Source organism: Cibotium barometz, chromosome 50 (assembly GCF_041138505.1).
Source record: "Cibotium barometz isolate CiBa-2024 chromosome 50, ASM4113850v1, whole genome shotgun sequence".
Lineage (NCBI taxonomy): Eukaryota > Viridiplantae > Streptophyta > Polypodiopsida > Cyatheales > Cibotiaceae > Cibotium > Cibotium barometz.
The window spans coordinates 34378930-34402437 of NC_141095.1; the positions used below are offsets into that span (position 1 = coordinate 34378930).

Here is a 23508-nt window from a genome sequence, read left to right on the forward strand (position 1 = left end):
ATTTGAGAGAATCGTATATCCCATATATCAAAAAGAATTTGGAAATGAATAGAAAGACTTTGGGAAAAAGCTAAAGAATTTGGAGCTCGGAGATTTGTGAAAAATACATTGAAGTCAAGGGTAATTGGCCTTACTTTCTACTCAAATGAATTTTGGAAATTACGAGTATGTTAAAGCTATGCCGAATGCTATCTTTTGCTTGTGAGATGTTAGAATATTAAGACAGGTTTTCAGGTGAAAAAGAGCATCTTGATATAATGGTTTTGATGGCACTGGATGTAAAGGATGTAACTGGTCACATGTATATTGGAAAAATTTGAAGACCTTGTTGTGCCTACATGTGAATGGTTCAAAGGATTTCGAGAAAAAAGTCAGTGAGTGAAGGAACAAACACTTGGTATGCAATTTTGTGCAATCATCAGGATGAATTCAAGGATGTATTGAGGTAAATCGACACATGTAATTGTCATTGAAAATAGTGATGCTCAATACTCCTTGGGAAATTTTGTGCGTGAGTTTCCTTGTTAGATTTGACATTCACTCTCACAGCTAGAAGTCTCGTACTTTCCTGGCTATACCGCACACTTCACGACAACGTGGGCCCTCTTCAGAGCCGAGGGATGTATTACGGACGCGCAGTTTGAGATGGCCATGAGACCATACGGTCGACAGGTACTTGAAAACTCTAAACGAATGATTTTGGTTTATTGAATTATATATATATATACTTATATACTATATATTACTTGAACAGGCACAAGCTGCTGATGATGATCCACCCGTCACCACTGCAGAGGGTGGACGTGAGCACTACTCATCGGACATTTCGACCGATGTGAGCTCATCTGATCATGGAGGGAGCAACGAGTCATCATCTGGGTATGAATAGTACTCACACTTATAGTATCACATTCCATATTGAGGATGTGGTTGTATATATATTTTTGTAACTGAAGCCATGGACTACTTCGACATATGGACTCCCTTGTATATATGTGTACACATAAAATTTTGATAGTAATATTGAATCGTGAATCGATAGTATTGCATTCATGTCTGTCTTGAATCGTGTATTGACAATGTATGCATTCATGTCGTTCTTGTCTTAAATCTTCCTCGTGGATGGTCTAATGCACCCAAAAAAAAAATCCAGAGAGTGTTATTGGGTGCTGGAATGCTGGAACAGCATTCAGGTACCAAATAGCACTCTCTGGATTTTTTTTCTTTCGCTCTCTGTTCGCGTGTATAGACGCATCAACTCTGCAAAAAGTCACGTGTATATACGCAGATAATCTGTGAAATACGCGTGTATAGATGCGTCAAATCTATAAAAGTCGCGTGTATATACACGGATAATCTGTGAAATACGCGTGTATAAGCGCAGCTAAACTTACAAAACGCATGTATACACCCTCCTATCAGCGCGTCTAAGCACAGCTAAAAAACTGATAGAACGCGTGTATACGCCCGTGTATCAGCGCGTCTGACTATTCCTATACACGCGCTTTTACACGCATGTCTCTGGCCACGATGATACACGCGCTGATATACTTTTTTTCCACAAGTCATTTTTAGTGGCTAGGAGTGCGGGTATGAGCCGATCCCTTGTAGTGAAGGGAAGGCTGGCTCCAAGATACATGATACCCTAGATGCATACAGGCTCTCATCATAGCTTCACTAGTGCATCCTTTTGGGGGCAGCTTCTCCTCCAAGATTTTCTTTCCTGCCCACAACTTCACCATTGGTTTGGGCACTAAGGGGTTCTCTATGAAGGCCACAAATGTATAGGAGGGGTGTTTGACTTTCCGGTACCATCTTCTAGTCTTTGGCCCATCTTTAACATTGTGAAGGATGCATGATGAAATGGCATTAGGAGTGTACCTTGGGTTAAACTGTTGTCTTGACATTGTTTGAAGATGAATAGAGGAGAGGATGATGTAAAAAGATGATGAGAAAGTGGTGCAACCGCATAAGGCTAGGGAATTTGAAACGTATTTACTGAAATGTATGACTAATTTTGGAGGGAACCTAATTTTTAAAATTTAACTTTGTTAAGTACTGACATTTGGTGCATGTAAGGAGGTTTTGAAGCTAAAACCCCCACAAATAACTGTGCCAGATTATATTAAGTGGTAATAACCCCCTAAAATACCCAACACTAGTGAAGTTAGTGAAAAGTAGTGAAGTTAGTGAAAAGTATATATGAAACCTAGTGTCATATTATTGGTTTCATGTTGCACATTTCTATTGGTCCAAAGCATAATCCAAACTCGATATAAGTGATTTAAATGTGGCCCTTTTTAAAACATTTTTGGCTGTAATGATTGAAAAGACTAGCAAGGACTCACATAAGAAATATTGATATACATTATAGACTATTATGTAACCAATGAGAAGTATGGAGGAGGAGGATGAGTAGAGAATGGCCTATTGTGTTTTATGTTGTGTAACTCCATACTCAATGTAGCTCGCATGTTATGGAATTTTGGATGTAACTCGCCTTTTATAGCATTTGGGATTTAATACAATTAAGATTTCGAGAGTATGTATGCTTCAAGTGTATTTTTATATGTCGATATGTTTGTTAGTAAAAATTAGAATTATCTTCAATATATTGAATTAAAGTTTTTTGGGGCAGATTGGGCCATTGGACGATGGAAATAATGACACTAACGTTTTTTTATTAGCGTCGCTTAGCGGCAAAAATAGCGATGTTTATTTTTTTATTAGCATCGCTGAGCGACAAAAATAGAAATGTTGATGTTTTTATCAGCGCTGCTGAGCGATGAAAATAGCGCTGATGTTTTTGATAGTGATGCTGAGCGGAAAACATTACGTGGGATATAGCAACGGTTATAACGTATGATATAGCAACGGTTATAATGTATGCTATAGCGACGGTTATAGCGTCAAAAAAATAGTGATACTTACACCTCAAAACTTTTTCAAATCTTTTAATAAAAGCCACGCTATAACCCCTACTAACCCCTCTTTTTGTTGTAGTGACCATTGGAATAAATATATTATATATGAAATTAATATTGAGTTCTTTTTCTCGTTTAATATTGGTCATTTTGTCTTATACATCCTAAATATTATTAATAATTTTGAATAATTATTCTACAAAATGAATCCACAAGACAAGATAAATTGCTGCAAAATTATCTTATATTAAGAAAACTTAAATAATATAGGAGACATAAATTTCATACAACTAAAAGTATTTTCTGATTTCTTCTCACCGTAACACCATCTACCTTAAATTTCAAGCATGATGGTATGGCATCTAATAGAGATCTAAGGATGTGCGCACATCCCTCAATGTCCTTTTCCATTCATAGGGACAACTCTGTTGTCCTCATAACTCAAGTTGATCGTTAGGTTATATTGCACAAATTTTTCCTCTGAATCCAATGGCATCCAAGTCCCTCTACACTAGTTGATATATAAGATTTGTCAAAAGATGTTGTATGCCATTATACCAAAGAATCAATGTAAGCATTACATTTTCTAAAATCACTCTTACGGATGACTTCAGACACTTTTCATTATGCTCTCACTGTATTATCCAAGCCAGACCTAGATATATGTAGACAGCCACATTGCTTTTATCCTCTTGATGTTTACTTCTCGAAAATACGCCACAAATACATGGAGAGGTATAAACCATGATATATTGATCCTCTTTGAAATCCTTCCAATTTTTGTAGAATTTTGAATATCCAAGATAATATTCTTGGATTTAAATGCTAATAGAGTACCTTTGTCTGGAAAATCCCAATCTAAAGAATTTAGGCTTGGTATAGGTAAACTCTCTAGTCTTCCATAAGCTTCTAGTCTTGCAGGGACAATATACTTAGCATTGTATAAAAATATCTTTTGTTAATGAAAAAAGAAAATGGTTGATTGAAAAATAATACTTTCCCAAGATCAGCATGCATAGCTTCAAAGGTCCAAGTGAAAGACTCCATAGGTTTGCCACTCAATACTTGTGATGGATAAACATCTATTACATATACAACACATGTGAATAAACCATAGAATCATAAAGAACATAAATTAAATTACAAAAAATATCTTATAATGATCTTGCAATGCAGATGGTGGAGTAGAAGGATGCATGTGCATCTCACTTGTCGTGTACACATGTTGCACCTTCCCATCTTTTGCTATCTTGAAATCCAAGATCCGCCTCTTCCTGCAATGGTATTATAGTAAGCCTCTTCTTTTCCTTTTTATCCTATGCGACCTTTGCATGATGGTTGCATAGTCACCCAATCGTTTATCTAGAAGTTTATACATTTCCACAGACCCTGATGATCTTTAAAATTGTGAAGGATGCATGATGAAATGGCATTATGAGTGTACCTTGGGTTAAACTATTGTCTCCACATTATTTGATGATGAATAGAGGAGAGGATGATGCAAAAAGATGATGAGAAAGAGGTTTAACCACAGTAGGGAATTTGAAGTGTATTTATTGAAATGTACGACTAATTTTGGAGGAAACCTAATTTTTTAAATTCTCTTTTCTTAAGTATTGACATTTGGTACATGCGAGCAGGTTTTGAAGCTGAAACCCCCACAGATAGCCGTGCCAGATTACATTAACTGGTGATAACCCCCTAAAATAGCCAACACTAGTGAAGTTGGTGGAAAGTAAATATGACGCCCAATGTCATATTATTGGTTTAATGTTACACATTTCTATCGGTCCAAAGCTTAATCCGAATTCGGTATAAGTGATTAAAATGTGGCCCTTTTTAAAACATTTTTGACCCTAATGATTGAAGAGACTAACAAGGACTCACATAAGAAATCTTGATATAGATTATAGACCATTATTTAACCAATGAGAAGTTTGCAAAGGAGTGCATTTTATATTCCCTCTCATGCGCTAAAGACAAGAAGGAGGAGAAGAAGAAGATTGAGAATATAATAAGAGGGAGAAGTAGCACGAGAAGGAAAAGTATCCAAGAGTCTACTTTGGCCAACAAGAACAATCTCTTACATATAGTATATGTACTTTTGTGTTTTAAAGAATTAACATCCAGACGAAATGGGCTCCGATCCTCCGCCACCCCGGTCGGTAGAAGAAGGGTGTATAAAAGGAGAGACTAGCACCTTGTATTTCATCGCTTCGTCATAGCCGTTGCCATAGATACCCACCCAGCTAGCTAGCTATGGACAGCAGCATGTCCGGCAGCGACAAGGAACACTCCTTAACGCCGACATGCTGCGAGCCTAGTCCTACTAGAAGGCTACATGGGTGCTGGGAGAAGCAAAGGAAGCTCGGGCAAGGTGGTTGTGGCATCGTGAGCCTGGCGTTGGACACCACGTCCGGCTGCCCGTTTGTGGTTAAGAGCGTTCTGTGCGACAGCGGCCGGCGGCAGGACGGCAGCGCGGAGGCTGACTTGGACAACGAGCTGGCAGTGCTGCAAAGGGTGCAGGGCTGTCCGCACGTGCTCAAGTACCTGGGCAGTGACACAGACGTGGACGAGTATGGTCGGGCAGTGAGGTTGCTCTTTTTGGAGTACATGGATGGTGGCAGCCTGCAAGACGCCATGGATCGGGAGGTCAAGAAGAAGAACAAGAGCGGTCTGTCAGAGGGCAGCGTTAGATTATTTGCCCGTGCCATCCTCGAGGGTTTGGTGGAGCTCCATCAGTGTGGTCTTGTGCACTGCGATATCAAGTGTGCTAACGTCCTTCTGCGCCGCCGCCGACCATCCCATCCGGAGCTTGTACAGCAAGCCAAGAACCACCTCTCCCGGGAAATGCAAGAGGATGAGTTCGAGGTGAAGCTAGGGGACTTCGGTATAAGCAGAGAGTACGACCCCTCGTGTCTTAGCGGCGGCGTATGTGGGCAATACAAGAGGAGAGGTACACTATCCCACATGGCGCCAGAGGTGGTGCAAGGTCGGGGTCCTTGCCCGGCGTCGGATGTGTGGAGCCTGGGCTGTACTGTGGCAGAGATGCTGCAGGGAAGCGCACCCTGGGGTTCCGGTGAGCAGGCCCTCTTGCGGCAGGCCATGGCGGAGCCGCCACATCTACCCCGTAATCTCTCCAAGCCATGCAAAGACTTCTTGCAACACTGCCTGGTGAGGGAGCCCAGCGCACGCTGGACCCCACACCAACTTCTGCAGCATCCCTTCCTCCGACCCCATCATCACGGCGTCATCAATCTGCATGCCCTTACTGCTGCGCTCAAGAAGTCGGTGGGCCACCTCGGCCGCCGTCACCACCACGACGCTCGCCACGACGACCAGGCAGACCATTCAGAGCAGCGCAGCTGGATCGCCAAGTTCTTGAATCACCACCACCACCTAGCTCCCACCTGCGCTGCAGCAACGTCGTCCCACCGGCTTCATGTTCCAAATCGTCACGTTGCCCTCTAGTTGTAGTTTTCCAAACTGAGATAAATTCATTTTTGTATTTTCTGCCTCATTGTCTAACATGGTTTGTTTTTTTTTGGGGGGTATTATGCTATGCCACCCCCCAAACCTCATTATACATTTTTTTTGAAATGGATGATCACTAGGTCCGCTAGGCAAGCAGGTGAAACACCAACAGGGACTCCGGGAGCGGGTTAAGGGAACTTGGGGTGATTGGGTGCTAGGGAGACCGACTCAAGAGGGGAGGGGCAATTAATTTAGTATTTTGTATTATTAGATATTGTTGTCTTTGGGGGATTTGGAACTCCAAGAATCTGTTGATATTTCAAAAAGGGTTTAGTCAGGTTCTAGATGTGTCAAAACTCATGTATAAGTGTGTGCATACTCGTTGGTCTGTATATCATTCTCTTTTTCGCTTGTTTAGAGAGCTGTGGGATGTGTGTGCCAGGTATATAAATTGACCTTAACCATTTGAGAGAGTTTGTGGAGGTAGACATGATGCAGGTCCTAGTCATGGATTAGTCAGGTTTGTATCATGAAGGGTCAACTCAAGATGGCATCATAGGCATCCATGACCACAAATGTGAGGTGGAATGTCATGCCAACAGACTTTGACCTTGAGGTCATGCACTAGGCCCAAGGGTTTTGTAGAGTTTCTATCCGCAAGATTGATCACTAATTTGGTGGGATCCCCAGTTTTCCTCCCAACATGTTTGTGTGAGGATGCTTACACTAGCACCTCCATCCACGATGCCTTTGACCACATGTCTATTATAGGAAATGGGCAATGCTGCATTTGTGTCATCACTTTCAAAACATTGTCCTAGCGCATCGGATACGAATTGTGGGTGCGCCTTTGGGTTGGGAGTGGTGGTGACGGAGTAAGTCTGGACGATGGCACCCAGATTCGTCCGAGGAATCTAAGGGAGCTTCCTCCTCAATAGAAGCCTACAGTTTGTGTTCCATCCAATCTCGAAGGTCATTCCATAGATTTGGACTACCTCTTAACAAGGTTCCAATGGGCATTTGGATTTGGGAGGAAAGGAAGGCAGAGAGGCCGGCCAAGTCACATTGATGGGTAGGGGCTTCTTAAGGGGCGGGGCCTTGATCATAGGGTGGACCAGCAATAGTGTATGGAAGTTCAAGTTGGTCCTTATTTGATAGGTGTGGAGGTCGAGATGTGGTTACAGTAGGAGCAAAAAATACCTCAGCAACTTTGGTGTGTGGACCTCGTGTGTCTCTGGCAGCAGCAAATTCTATGTTAGTGTTCGCATCAAGTTGTTCGATGATGTGAACGTGGGATTTGGGCTTGGCCATTTGTGGATTAAGCATTGGAGGACGAGGAGGTGCATGAGGGGCAAAATCTTTGTTTGTTAACATCATGTTGGCAAACGGATCATCCTCGGCCTTGAGCATTTGTAGGGCCTCCTGACTTACCTGGTGTGGAAGTTTAGGTTCAATGGGGGACGATGCACACTCATGTATGTGGTTAAAGGTTACAAAAATGGGTGGCGGTTCTAGTTGAGCCTGGTATTGCTCTACTAGTGCTTCAGCCTCCTGAAGATGTTGCTTCTCAAGGATGGCATTGGGATAAGTGGCCAACTATTTTTCCCGTTTGGTGGGCTACATGCGGCGGATGCTAACCCGATCACCTCCGTGGATAACATGCTTAGAGCATTGTTTCTTTTGGGATGTGGCCTTCTTTAGCTTGGCTTGCAACCGTGTGATGACATTCAATGGGACAGTCAAAATCTTCCCATGTTGAACGCTCAACACGTTGTGGGATGGCATGTCTTTGAATGTGGAATGAGAAACTTATTGGAAAGGGAAATCCTTATAGTAATGGTCAATTCCATAGCCATAACATTGTGGTTGCATTGGCAGACATTTCTTTTGACGGTAGTCTGCCACTCTATGGGGTCCATGGTACAGGAAACACAAAAGAGGTGGTTGTGGGTGCACCTATAGTGTGCACAAGTGGTTTAGGGGGTCCATGTGAGGCACCAGCAAAGGGAGATGAGGTGATAGGGGTGCCTCGGGGATGGTGGAGCTTAGGGGCTCCATAGGTTTAGCAATGGACCTGTTTGGAATCTTTCTATGAGCAATAGGGTGTGCCTAGAGAGGCAATCATTTGGGATGGAAAGATTGGCACCGGAGAGGGGTGTGGTGTGCGTTATGTGAGTAGTTGGTTCGGGGCGGTGCCACCAATAAGGCTTGGGGCCGGAGAGGAGAGGAAGGTAACATTACAAAAGAGCTTTGGATTGACATTGGCGCAGTGGCCAATTGCGTGGAATAGCTTTCTCCTATGTCGTCATTGAGAAAGATGGCCCATTTGCAAGCCTGATCAAAGGTGGAGGGGTCCTTGACCAACACGTGGTCTCATGAAGCCTTGGATTATGCAAGTCCAAGAGGAAATGGTTCATTAATTGCTTATCTCTCAACTTTTCCCTCTCTTCGAGTCTTCGCAGTGTGAATCAAGTGTGTGTGCGATGTAGTCGCATAATGTTTCCTCAAGTTTTTTTCCAATTGGAATAGTTAGATGATGGGGCTCCATTTGGGCTCATAGGGTGCAAATCTAAGAATGAAGGCCTTCCTCAGCTTTGAAAGCGCTTTTGTGCCGAGCGTCCAAGGATTGGAACCATTGCACGGCCTTGCCTTCAAGGCTGAGTCCAAGGAGATGGACTTTGGTTGCATTATCGAAAATTTCAAATGCCTGACAGATTTGGTTAAAGACCTCGATATGGAATACGGGGTCTCCAACTCCGTGGAGTTTTGACAAAAGTTTGAAAATTTTTGCCCACATAGGTTTTGTATGTGATGTTTGTGGGTGCAAGTGTTGTGACACTGCCCTTCCTAGAGCTTGTGCTCAGCTCGAAATGTTAAGTTGTGGCATAAGGGGAGGTGGTGCAAGAATGGGGATGGGAATAGATCCGTGGTGGATAGAGAAGAGGGTACATGAATGTGCTCGAGGCATCTATCCACACTGGGGTGTATGTATGGAGGGACACCATTAGATGAGGGCTCTTCAAAAATTGTTTCTCCCTAACGGCCAAACATGTGTGGCATAGGCGACATGTGAATGTGTAATTGAGGCCGAGGTGCCACTGAATGGAATGGAGGCACTAGGGGCATGCAACCATGACCGAAAGGTTACAATAGTGTGCGGGAAGCTTAGAAAAGCTTCAGAGATGCACGCGCGGGCCCGAAATAGGAGTTTTAAGTCACTTTTGCTTTGGGCATGTAAGGTTAAAAGTGGTTTTTTGAGGCGTTTTATGCATGTAAAAATGACACTAGTGAGTTGGGGAGGTAGACCAAAAACACCTCTAAAGATTTGGAAATTTTGATTTTTTCAAAAAAATTTAAAAGTTTTTTTTGGGGTTTGGTACGGCCGTACGCCCTCGGATTTGGTGTGGAACGACCTCGACAAGTGTGAAATGATTGCTTGGAATTTTTTTAAATTTTTTGTGGCTTTAGTATGGAATGACCGTGGGGACAAGTGTGGAATGACCATTCGGATTTTTTTTTGAATCATATTTTTTTGATTTTTTTTGGGGTATGGCCATACACTTACAAGCGTATGCTCGTGGATTTAGTGTGGAATGGTTGCGACAAGTGTGGAATGACCGTTCGGCTTTCTTTGGATTTTTTTTGGTTTGATATGACTATACGCTTACAAGCGTACACCCGTGCCTTTAGTACGGAATGGCCATTCGGAAATTTTTTAATTTATTTTTTTTGAAACGTTTTTTTAAGTATGACTGTACGCTTACAAGCGTACACCTGTGGCTTTAGTGTGGATCAGCTGTTCGATTTTTTTTTTGAAAAAGAAGTTCTTTTTATGTTTTGAATGGCCGTACGCTTATAAGTCGACACCCGTGGCTTTAGTGTGGAATGGTCGTGTGGCAAATGGAACGGTCGTTCGAAATTTGTAATTTTTTTTGGAAAAAAGTTTTTTTAATTTTGGTATGGCCATATGCTTACAAGGGCATGCCCATGGCTTTAGGTTGGTACGGCCGTGGCAAATTGGAATTTGAATTTCAATTTGGAATTTAGAATTTGAATTTGAATTTCAAATTGGAGGGAAGTGAGTGGGAGACAACGAAGACTCCCTCATTAATGCTAGTAGGTGGGAAAGGGTCAAAGTTTGAGGCTACCTCTAAATTAGTTGGTTTCGACTAATTTAGAGGCACTCTAGCTTAACTAAAGATTAATTCACTTAATTTCACTATTAATCACTCCTTAATCCTCTTCTTTGCCTTCAAGTTTAAGCATGGAGATTTGATAGGTGGATTAGCAATGTTTATGCTAATCCAAACATGTGATTATCCCAAAATAATTTCACTAATTAATCCACTTAAAAGAGGAAAAATTAGACAAAAGAGACCAAAGTAGTGCTAATTCTTACAAATTAGGGCCTAATTGGAGTGAACTAAACATAGATTTGAGTCAAGGCAAGTGTTTAGAACACTAATGCCACTCCAATTAGTCTAATTGCAAGCAATTAGGCTCAATGTTTTAGTTTTTTGCTCTCTTTAGGTCCACTAATCACACTAACTAGTAGGTAAGTGATAGTAAAAATTAAGAGATAGTTTATGTTTTTTTACTAGTGTTCTATCTAGTAATGCTAACCTACCTATCTAAAAAATATGATTAAGCTAAAAATTAATAATAAGAGTCTAGGTTTAAGCAAACCCTCTTGATTATCCCTCTAATCACCCAAATCATAAGTTTTTTTAACTCAAACAAGTGATAATCCTACTCTAAACACAAAGCTATACATGAATCTCAACAAAAACATAAAAAAACCGCATCCCAAAGAGCCTACCTAGTACCGGGCTATGGAGGCTCCGTCAGATTCGAATCAAAGATGGTGTTGACAAGTAGCAGATGGCGCTCCCCAGCAACGATGCTAAAGATGTTAAGGAAACCCTACCCTAACATGTCATGGGAAGTTGTCTATCCATGCTGAACTATAGCTAGGCTCAAGAGATCCACCGTAGCCGCTCGTCACCGCCGTCCTCCCGCACTCATTGTCACACCGAGGTGGTTGCTCTAATCCAACGGCAGGTGCAACCTCTCTCGCACGAAGATCTTGTGGGATCTCCACAGAAGAGGATCGCGTTGGTTAGCCTAATCACTCAAGAGAGAGAGAGAGAGAGAGAGAGAGAGAGAGAGAGAGAGAGAGAGAGAGAGAGAGGAAGCAAGAGAGAACAAATGATTAGCACTAATCACTTCTAAACCCTAACCCTAAGCACACCACACATGCTAGATTAGAGTTGCAACAAGAGAGAGGGAGAGAGAGAACACTCCACTTCTAATACATAAATGGGAGAATGAGTTACAAACAAGAGAAATTGGCTTTTATAGTTTCAAGCCTTTTCCCACTAGGCCGCTCGGGAGGGAGTGACCCTGGGCACCCAAAACATAGTTACAAGGGTTTTCTCTATGGTTTGGCCAACTAACTAAGATCCTCTTATCTATGCTTTGAAGCTTAATACTTGCGAGCGTCTTTAGGGTGTTTTCCTCATCAAATGACGGGATTTACAATATAGTACGAGTGCCCATTACATAAGTGCGCAGACATAGTTGTCATAGGAATGTGTTAACCAATATGTGGTTAAGATGATGATGAGGAGGAGCAGGATGTGTAGAGACCGGCCTATTATGTTTAATGTTGTGTAACTCCATACTCAATGTAGCTCGCCTCCTGTTATGGCATTTTGGATGTAACTCGCCTTTTATGGCATTTGGGATTTAATACAATTAAGATTTCAGGAGTATCTATGTTTCAATGTATTTTCATATGTCGATGTGTCTGTTTGTTAAAAATAAAACTGCCTGCAATATATTGAAATAAAATTTTTTTGGGATAGATTGGGCCACTGAGCGATGGAAATAACGACATTAACATTTTTTTATCTACGTTGCTAAGCAGCAAAAATATTGACGTTAATTTTTTTATCAGCGCCGCTGAGCGATAAAAATAGCGATGATGATGTTTTTATCAGCATCGTTGAGCGGTGAAAATAGCGATGTTGTTTTTGACAGCAACGTTGAGTAGCAGAAGTTGCGTGGGATGTAGCGACGGTTATAACACATGATATAGCGGTGGTTATAGCATCAAAAAAATAGTGACACTTACACCTCGACACTTTTCAAGATCCTTTTATAAAGGCCATGGTATAACTCTCGCTAACCCCTTTTTTTGTTGTAATGATCATTGCAATAAATATATTACATATAAAATTAATATTGAGTTCAGTTTCTCGTTTAATATTGGTAATCTTGTGTTATACATCTTAAATATTAATAATAATATTGAATAACTATTTTACAAAATGAATCCACAAGGCAAGATAAATGAGTGCAAAATTATGTTGTATTAAGAAAACTTCAAGATTATAGGAGACATACATTTCATACAACTAAAAGTATTTCAGATTTCTTTCCACTGTAATAGCATCTACCTTAAATTTCAAGCATGATGGTATGGCATCTAATAGAGATTCCAAGGATGTGTGCACATCCCGCAATGTCCATTTTGCATTCATAGGAACAACTCTATTGTCTTCATCACTCAAGTTGATTGTTAGGTCATATTGCATAAATTTTTTCTCTGAATCCAATGGCATCCAAGTCCCTCTACTCTTTTTCCATCTTCTGGTACTTTAAGCTGATATACAAGGCTTGTTGTTGCGAGATTTTGTATGCCATTACCACACAATCAATGCAAGCATTACATTTTATAAAATCACCCCTACGGATGACTTCAATCACTTTCCATTCTGCTCTGAGTGTATTATCCAAGGTAGACCCAGATATATGTAGGCAGTCACATTGCTTTTGTCCTCTTCATGTTTTCTTCTCGAAAACATGCCACAAATACATGGAGAGGTATAAACCATGATAGATTAATCGTCTTAGAAATCCTTCCAGTTTTTATAGACTTTTGAATATTGAAGACAATATTCTTGGATTTGTCCCCTTCATGTTTTCTTCTCGAAAACATGCCACAAATACATGGAGAGGTATAAACCATGATAGATGAATCATCTTAGAAATCCTTCCAGTTTTTATAGACTTTTGAATATCGAAGACAATATTCTTGGATTTGTCCCCTTCATGTTTTCTTCTCGAAAACATGCCACAAATACATGGAGAGCTGTAAACCATGATAGATTAATCGTCTTAGAAATCCTTCTAGTTTTTATAGACTTTTGAATATCCAAGACAATATTCTTGGATTTAAATGATAATAGAGTACCTTTGTCTGGAAAATCCCAATCTAAAGAATTTAGGCTTGGTATAGGTAAACTCTCTAGTCTTCCAGAAGCTTCTAGTCTTGCAGGGACAATATACTTAGCATTGTATAAAAACATCTTTCATTAATGAAAAAAGAAAATGGTTAATAAAATAATACTTTCCCAAGATCAGCATGCATAGCTTCAAAAGTCCTAATGAATGACTCCACAGATTTGCCACTCAATGTTTGTTGATGGATAAACATCTATTACATATACAAGACATGTGAATAAACCATAGAATCACAAAGAACGTCAATTAATTATAAAAAATATCTTACGATGAGCTTGCAATCCGGATGGTGGAATAGAAGGATGCATGTGCATGTCTCTTGTATGTACATATGTTGCACCTTCCCATCTTTTGCTATCTAGACTTCCAAGATATGCCTCTTCCTGCAATGGTATTGTCGTAATCCTCTTCTTTTCCTTTTTATCCTATGAGACCTTTGCATGATGGTTGCATAGTCATCCAATCATTTAACTTGAAGTTTATTTGTTTCCACAGACCCTGAACATCTTTAACATTGTGAAGGATGCATGATGAAATGGCATTAGGAGTGTACCTTGGGTTAAATTGTTGTCTCGACATTGTTTGATGATGAATAGAGGAGAGGATGATGCAAAAAGATGATGAGAAAGAGGTGCAACCACACAAAAGGCTAGGGAATTTGAAATGTATTTACTGAAATGTATGACTAATTTTGGAGGGAACCTAATTTTTAAAATTTTATTGAGGTTTTGAAGCTGAAACCCCCACAAATAGCCATGCCAGATAACCCCTAAAATAGCCAACACTAGTGAAGTTAGTGAAAAGTAGATATGACACCCAATGTCATATTATTGGTTTAATGTTGCACATTTCTATTGGTCCAAAGCATAATCTTAATTCGATATAAGTGATTAAAATGTGGCCCTTTTTAAAACATTTTTGGCCCTAATGATTGAAGAGACTAGCAAGGACTCACATAATAAATCTTGATATAGATTATAGACTATTATTTAACCAATGAAACGTTTGTAAAGGAGTGCATTTTATATTCCCTCTTATGCCTTGAAGACAAGAAGGAGGAGAAGAAGAAGATAGAGAAGAAGGATAACATAGTAAAAAGAAGGAGAAGTAGCACGAGAAGGAAAAGTAGCCAAGAGTCTACTTTAGCCAAGAGTCTCATTTATTTTTAAAAATTTTCTAATATTAATTCTTTCGCTTTCTAACTCCAATGTGCAAGGGGTTGCTGTTGGAATTAGGGTTGCAAGAAAGCACACAAAGCTTGGAGAAGAAGAAGCAAGAATGCACACAACACAAAGTGTATTAGATTGTGTCAATGTACAAAAGATAAGTTAGCCCTAGAATGATGGGCGTATATACAAGCCGGGGAAAAAAACCTCCTAAAGAGGAAAAAAGTACCCCGGCGGTCCTAAGTGTGTTCACACACATCACTGTGCCTATATATATGGCAACAAATCCCCCCTGGGAGTGATGGTGTGGACGAGAGCTGGCACTCATGTATAGGGGAGTGCCATACCCGAAGTAGATCAATCCACAAAGGGGAGCAAGCCCAAAACTTTGCGGAAAGCTTCGAACTTCTCACGAGGAAGCGCCTTTGTGAAAAGATCGGCGAGGTTGTCCTATGTTGGCACATAGGCCAAGCTGATCTCTCCTGCTGAGAGTCTCTCCCTGACATAGTGACAATGCACCTCAATGTGCTTTGTGCGACCATGAAAAACTGGGTTTCTCGCAACTGCCAATGCGCTCTGACTGTCAGTGAAGATATAGGTGGCAGACTCCTGTCCAACACCCAAGTCAGCCATAAGCTGTCTGAGCCACACACACTCAACCGTAGCTGCGAAAGCTGCCCTGTACTCAGCTTTACAACTCGAAGTGGCCACAGTAGGTTGCTTCTTGCTCAACCAAGATATGCATGAGCTACCGAGCATGAAATAAAAACCACTTGTGGACACTCTTGTGTCATAGCAACCAGCCCAATTTGAGTCCGAAAAAGCATGCAAATTTGGCGGCAACGATCCCCCCTTGGGATAAAACAACCCAAGATGTATGGTGCCACTCAAGTAGCGAAAGATGCGTTTAAGTGCCTTCCAATGCTGAGACCCTGGGCTATGCATAAACCTGCTCACCTGTGAGACTACAATCTGAATGTCTGGCCTCGTAATGCATACATATATGAGGCAACCAACAGCCGTCTGATAGAGTGTGACATCAAAGTGATCTCCAGCATCATGAAGACTCAACTTCAAACCTATCTCCATTGGAGTAGCAGTAGGCTTGCAGTCTTCAAGGCCAAATCTCCGCAACAATGTCTCAATATACTTTGTTTGACACAAAGCAATACCTCCATCACACTGCTTAAACTGTATCCCCAAATAATGATGCAAATGCCCCAAATCTGACATCTCAAAAGAGGCATTCAAATCAGCCTTAAAATCAGCAATATGACTCTCATTTGGTCCTGTGAGCAGTATGTCATCGACATAGAGAGCAATGATTAGATGTACATCATCCACACGTTTAGCATACAAAGTGCTTTCTGTTGGACTATTCTGAAAACCATGTGCAGTCAAATATGCACGTATCTTTTCATACCAAGCTCGTGGAGCTTGCTTTAAACCATATAAAGCCTTTTTCAACCTACACACTTTGTTTTCCTGCCCTCTTTGAACAAAACCACGAGGCTGCGATACATACACCTCCTCATGCAAATCTCCATTCAAGAATGCACTCTTTATGTCCAACTGATGTACATTCCAACCATTATGCGCTGCCAATGCACAAATGCTACGAATGGTAGTCATACGACAAGTGGGAGTAAAGGTCTCATCAAAATCAATGCCCTTTTCTTGAGCATAACCCTTTGCAACAAGTCTAGCTTTATAGCGATCAACACTGCCATCTGGCTTTCGTTTCAACTTAAAAATCCACTTACATCCAATGGCCTTTTTACCAATAGGCAAATCACACAAAGACCATGTACCATTCTTCATTATAGCATCATATTCACTTTGCATTGCAGCCAACCAATTTTCTGATTTTTGTGCCTCATCAAATGAAAGAGGTTCTTCCTCTTCACACATACTAGACACAGCCAAAGCATAACAATCTGATGCATAAGAGGCATGCTGAAAACCTGAACGAGTACGACTAAACATAGGTGAATCAATTTTACTATCACGCAAGGTTTGCACCAGCCATTTAGGCATACCTCTAGCCTACTCATTTTTAGCCCTATCCTCATAGATTACATCCTGTAAATCTGCATCAGAAATAGGCTGATCTATGATGTCGTTTGAAATCTGCATAGGCTGAGTATTTGCCTCATTAGGACTTACATTTGAATTTTCACCTGTAAATAGAGGCAACAGCGTATCAAATACATCCCGTAAGCTCACACTTGTCTCTTTGGTACATGATAACAAAGGCTGCACAGCATCTTCCACAAAAACAACATCTCGACTAATCAAGATACGCTGTGACTGTGGATGATACAATCTGTAACCCTTGCTCTCAGCACTGTAACCAACAAAAATGCATTTGACAGCCTTATCATCCAATTTTCTGCGTTGTTGCATAGGCACTAAAGCATAGGCCAAGCAACCAAAGACACGCAAGTGACCAATAGAAGGCTTCTTGCCATGAAAAACAATCACAAATACTAGATTTTTTGGATTTAAAGATATTCGTTACTATTTTTATGCTTAAGAACTATGCAAAAAAAAAACCCACCAATCAATACCAGTACCTCAGTACATCTTTCCATCCCTTTTATGCATAGTTGTTGCAAATATCCGTTGCTGTTAGAAATGTCTCTTGTAGTGAGAGAACTATGCATGAACTGTAGATGCATAAGAGATCGAGTGTATAAGAACTTACAACAAAATATGCATAAGCGATCTTATGCATAGAAATGTAGAGTAAATAAATGAAGATGGGAAGGTAGCTTCTACCAAAAAAATGTGCGATAGCAAGATCGTGTGGAAGAAGAGGCTTGGTTGAAAGCTTTTGTAAGAGTCTGCAAATAAGAAGAAATTATTAGTTGAAATGAAAATAACGAGAAGGCAAAGAAAAAGAGGAGAATTAGACGGCAACGTGACATGAAGCCAGTGGGACGACTTTGCGGCGGCGCTCGTAGGGCCTAGGTGGTGGCGTTGATTCATGATCTTGGAAATCCAGCTGCGCTGCTTTGAATGGTCTGTATGGTCATCGTGGTGGTGGCGGCAGCCTAAGTGTGCCACCGACTTCTTGAGCGCAGGCATGAAGGTTGATCACGCCGTGATGATGAGGTCAGAGCAAGGGATGCTGCAGAAGTTCGTGTGAGCTCCAACATGAGGGATCGTACTCTCTGCGGATACCGAAGTGCCCTAGTTTGACCTCAAACTCATCATCTTGAGTTTCCGGGAGGTGATTCCCGGCTTGCTGAACAAGCTCCGTAGGGGATCGTCGGCGGCGGCGCAGAAGGACGTTAGCGCACTTGATATCGCAGTGCACAAGGCCACGGTCATGGAGCTCCTCCAAACCCTCGACGATGGCACGGGCAAGTAATCTAACACTGCCCTCTGACAGACCCCTCTTGTTCTTCTTCTTGACCTCGTGATCCACGACGTCTTGCAGGCTGCCACCGTCCATGTACTCCAAAAAGAGCAGCCTCACTGCCCGACCATACTCGTCCACGTCTGTGTCACTGCCCAGGTACTTGAGCGCGTGCGGACAGCCCTGCACCCTTTGCAGCACCGCCAGCTCGTTGGCGAAGTCAGCCTCCGCGCTGCCATCCTGCCGCCAGCCACCAGCCGCTGTCGTCGCAAAGAACGCTCTTAACCGCAAAAGCGCAGCCGGACGTGCTATCCAATGCCAGGCTCACGATGCCACAACCGCCTTGCCCGAGCTTCCTTTGCTTCTCCCGACACCCATGGAGCGGTCTAATATGACTACGCTCGCAGCATGTTGGTGTTGGTGTTAAGGAGTGTTGCTTCTCGCTGCTGGACATGCTGCTGTCCATAGCGAGCTAGCTGCGTGGGTATCTATGGCGACGGCAATGACGAAGCGAGAGCTAGTCTCTCCTTTTATACTCCTACCGACCGAGGAATTTCGTTTTTGTACATACATATATATAAAAGAAATCTTTTAACCTTAAGCGCGCAAAGCAAAAGTAACTTAAAACTCCTATTTCGGTCCTGCACATGTATTGTTAAAGCTTTTCTAAGTATTGTTAAAGCTTTTCTAAGTTTCTTGCACACCATGCTAACCTTTCGATCATGGTTGCATGCCCCTAGTGCCTCCATTCCATTCGGTGGCACCTCGGCCTCAATTGTACATTTACATGTGGTCACCTACGCCACACATGTTTGGCCGTGAGAGCAAAACAATTTTTGAAGACCCCTAATCTAATGGTGTCCCTCCATACATACACCCCGGTGCGGATAGATGCCTTGAGGATATTCATGTACCCTCTTCTCTATCCACCATGGATCTATTTCCACCCCCATTTTTGCACCACCTCCCCTTACGCCACAACTTAACATTCCGAGCTTAGCACAAGCTCTAGGAAAGGGAGTGTCACAACACTTGCACCCACAAACATCACATACAAAACCTATGTGGGTGAAAATTTTCAAACTACTGCCAAAATTCCACAGAAATGGAGACCCTCTATTCCATATCGAGGTCTTTAACCAAATCTCTCAGGCATTTGAAATTTTCGATGATGCAACCAAAATCCATCTCCTTGGACTTAGTCTTTAAGGCAAGGCCGTGCAATGGTTCGAATCCTTGGATGCTCGGCACAAAAACGCTTTCAAAGTTGTCAGGAAGGCCTTCATTCTCAGATTTGCACCCTACGAGCCCAAATGGAGCCTCGTCATCTAACTGTTCCAAATGGAAAAAAACTTGAGAAAACATTATGCGACTACATCGTACTGCAAAGAGAGGGAAAAGTTGAGAGATAAGAAATTAATGAACCATTTCCTCTTGGGCTTGCATAATCCAAGGATTCACAACCACCTATTAGTCAAGGACCCCTCCACCTTTGATCAGGCCTGCAAATGGGTGATCTTTCTCAATGTGTGACAACATGCGAGAAAGCTATTCCAAGCTTCTTTTTAGGTTTAGAATGGCCGTACGCTTATAAGTGTACACCTGTGGCTTTAGTGTGGAATGGCCATGGGCAAGTATGGAACGACTGTTCGAAATTTGTAAAAAAAATTTAGAAAAAAAGTTTTTTAAAATTTTTGTACGGCCGTACGGTTACAAGGGTATGCCCATGGCTTTAGGATGGTACGGCCGTAGCAAATTGGAATTTGAATTTCAATTTAGAATTTAGAATTTGAATTTGAATTTCAAACTAGAGGGAAATGAGTGGGAGACAACGAAGACCCGCTCATTAATGCTAGTAGGTGGTAAAGGGTCAAAGTGAGAGGTTACCTCTAAATTAGTGGGTTTCAACTATTTTACAGGCACTCTAGGTTAACTAAAGATTAATTCACTTAATTCCACTATTAATCACTCCTTAATCCTCTTCTTTGCCTTCAAATTACTCCTAATTGGTGAGGAGTTTAAGCATGGCGATTTGATAGGTGGATTAGCAATGATTATGCTAATCCAAACATGTGATTATCCCAAAAATATTTCACTAATTAGGTCACTAATTAATCCACTTAAAAGAGGAAAAATTAGATAAAAGAGATCAAAGTAGTGCTAATTCTTACAAATTAGGGCCTAATGGGAGTGAACTAAACATAGATTTGAGTCAAGGCAAGTGTTTAGAACACTAATGCCACTCCAATTAGTCTAATTGTAAGTAATTAAGCTCAATTTTTAAGTTTTTTTCTCTTTAGGTCCACTAATCACACTAACCAGTAGGTTAGTGATAATTAGTAAGAATTAAGAGATAGTTTATGTTTTCTTTTTTGGTTATTTGTTTGAATAGTGTTCTATCTGGTAATGCTTAACTACCTAAGCAAAGGAATTAAGCAAAAATTTAGATTAAGCTAGAAATTAACAAAAAGAGTCTAGGTTTAAGCAAACCCTCTTGATTAGGCTCTCTAATCATCCAAATCACAAGTTTTTTTTAACTCAAACAAAAGATAATCCTACTCTAAACACAAAGCTATACATGAATCTCAACAAAAACATAAAAAACAACAAAACAACAAAACAAAACATCAAAATACAACATAAATAAAAACACTGCATCCCAAAGAGCCTACCTAGTACTGCGCTATGGAGGATCCATCAGATTCGAATCAAAGATAGTGTAGGCAAGTAGCGGATGGCACTTCTGGGCAACAACACTAAAGATGTTAAGGAAACACTACCCTAACATGTCATGGGAAGTTGCCTATCCATAGAGCTCGAGTTAGGCTCAAGAGCCCCACCGTAGCCGTCTTCCCGCACACTCGTTGTCACACCGAGGCGGTTGCTCTAATCCAATGGGTGATGCAACCTCTCTCGTGCAAAGATCTTGTGGGATCTCCACCGAAGAGGATCACGTTGGTTAGCCTAATCATGAGAGAGAGAGAGAGAGAGAGAGAGAGAGAGAGAGAGAGAAAGCAAGAGGAAACAAGTGATTAGCACTAGTCAAATATCGACGTTGATTTTTTATCAGTACCGCTGAGCGGCAAAAATAGCGACGATGATGTTTTTATCGTTGTTGAGCGGTGAAAATAGCACTGATGTTTTTGACGACGACGCTTGTCTTCACTCAAGTTGACTGTTAGGTCATATTGCATAAATTTTTTCTCTAAATCCAATGCAATCCAAGTCCCTCTACTCTTTTTCCATCTTCTATACTTTAAGCTGATATACAAGGTCTGTTGTGAGATTGTGTATCCCATTACCACAAAATCAATGCAAGCATTACATTTTTTAAAATCACCCCTATGGATGACTTCAATCACTTTCCATTCTGCTCCGACTGTATTATCCAAGGTAGACCCATATATATGTAGACAGTCACATTGCTTTTGTCCTCTTCATGTTTGCGCCACAAATACATGGATAGGTATAAACCATGATAGATTAATCATCTTAGAAATCCTTCTAGTTTTTATAGACTTTTGAATATCCAAGACAATATTCTTTAAATGCTGATAGAGTACCTTTGTCTAGAAAATCCCAATCCAAAGCATTTAGGCTTGGTATAGGTTAACTCTCTAGTCTTCCATAAGCTTCTAGTCTTGTAGGGACAATATACTTAGCATTGTATAAAAACATCTTTTGTTAATGAAAAAGAAAATGATTGATTGAAAAATAATACTTTCCCAAGATTAGCATGCATAGCTTCAAAAGTTCAAGTGAATGACTCCATAGGTTTGCCACTCAATGCTTGTTGATAGATAAACATCTATTACATATACAACACATGTGAATAAGCCATAGAATCATAAAGAACATAAATTAAATTTTGAAAAATGTCTTACAATGAGCTTGCAATCTAGATGGTGGAGTAGAAGGATGCATGTGCATGTCTCTTGTCGTGTACACATATTGCACCTTCCCATCTTTTGCTATCTTGAATTCCAAGATACGCCTCTTCCTACGATGGTATTGTAGTAAGCCTCTTCTTTTTCTTTTTATCCTATGAGATCTTTGATGATGGTTGCATAGTAGTCCAATCATTTAACTTGAAGTTTATACGTTTTCACAGACCCTGAACATCTTTAACATTGTGAAGGATGCATGATGAAATGGCATTAGGAGTGTACCTTGGGTTAAATTGTTGTCTGGACATTGTTTGATGATGAATAGAGGAGAGGATGATGCAAAAAGATCATGAGAAAGAGGTGCAACCACAGAAGGCTAGGAAATTTGAAATGTATTTTACTGAAATGTATGACTAATTTTGGAGGGAACCTAATTTTCAAAATTTTATTTTCTTAAGTACTGACATTTGGTACGTGATGTAAACTCTATAAATTGAGGCATAGCCCTAATGAGAATTTGCTGGTTTTTGAGTATCCATGCCTACATTAATCTATTTGCTAATTATTCACTAATTACATCTTAATCATTTGCTAATCACTTTATTAATGATGTTGATTCTAGTGTATGATCCACCATAGCTCATCATTATGCTCAAATTTCAACAACTAAAAGTAATTTCAGATTTCTTCTCACCGTAATACCATCTACCTTAAATTTCAAGCACGATGGTATAACATCTAATAGAGATCTAAGGATGTGCGCATATCTAAGGATGTGCGCATATCCCTCAATGTTCATTTTCCATTCATAGGAACACCTCTGTTGTCATCATCACTCAAGTTGATCGTTAGGTCATACTGCACAAATTTTTCCTTTGAATTCAATGGCATCCAAGTCCCTCTACACTTTTTCCATCTCCTATACTTTAAGCTGATATACAAGGTTTGTCGAAAGATGTTGTATGCCATTATACCACAGAATCAATGCAAGCATTATATTTTCTAAAATCACTCCTATGGATGACTTCAGTCAATTTCCATTATGCTTCGACACTGTATTATCCAAGCCAGACCTAGATATATGTAGACAGCCACATTGCTTTTATCCTCTTGATGTTTACTTCTCGAAAATATGCCACAAATACATGGAGAGGTATAAACCATGATAGATTAATTCTCTAGAAAGTTATAGGAGCATTTGTCAATCTGAATGGCCTTTGAAATCCTCCTAGCTTTTGTACACTTTTGAATATCCAAGACAACATTCTTGGATTTAAATGCTAATAGAGTACCTTTGTCTGGAAAATCCCAATCTAAAGAATTTAGGCTTGGTGTATAGGTAAACTCTCTAGTCTTCCATAAGCTTCTAGTCTTGTAGGGACAAT

General features: G+C 40.7%; 2 protein-coding genes across 2 annotated transcripts; one reads left to right on the forward strand and one right to left on the reverse strand.

Moving 5' to 3' along the window:
- The first annotated feature begins 5183 nt into the window (after positions 1 to 5183).
- Positions 5184 to 6395, forward strand: LOC147610050 (mitogen-activated protein kinase kinase kinase 20-like). Its single transcript, XM_086787252.1, has one exon. The coding sequence runs from the start codon at positions 5184 to 5186 to the stop codon at positions 6393 to 6395; it is 1212 nt and encodes a 403-aa protein (XP_086643378.1).
- An 11595-nt stretch (positions 6396 to 17990) lies between these two features.
- On the reverse strand, positions 17991 to 18614 carry LOC147610051 (mitogen-activated protein kinase kinase kinase 20-like). The gene is made up of 2 exons (XM_086787253.1): positions 18576 to 18614; positions 17991 to 18476 (listed from the first exon to the last, which is right to left on the reverse strand). Exons 1-2 carry the CDS (start codon positions 18612 to 18614, stop codon positions 17991 to 17993), a joined length of 525 nt encoding a protein of 174 aa, XP_086643379.1.
- Positions 18615 to 23508: the final 4894 nt, after the last annotated feature.

What these genes read in the sequence shown, in the direction of transcription:
- LOC147610050 (XM_086787252.1), top strand. Translation starts at nt 5,184, where the DNA reads ATGGACAGCAGCATGTCCGGCAGCGACAAGGAACACTCCTTAACGCCG.
- LOC147610051 (XM_086787253.1), bottom strand. Translation starts at nt 18,614, where the DNA reads ATGGGTGTCGGGAGAAGCAAAGGAAGCTCGGGCAAGGCG. An exon ending in AAGGAAGCTCGGGCAAGGCG is followed by an intron (nt 18,477 to 18,575) that starts GTTGTGGCATCG and finishes GGCTGGCGGCAG; the next exon opens with GATGGCAGCGCGGAGGCTGA.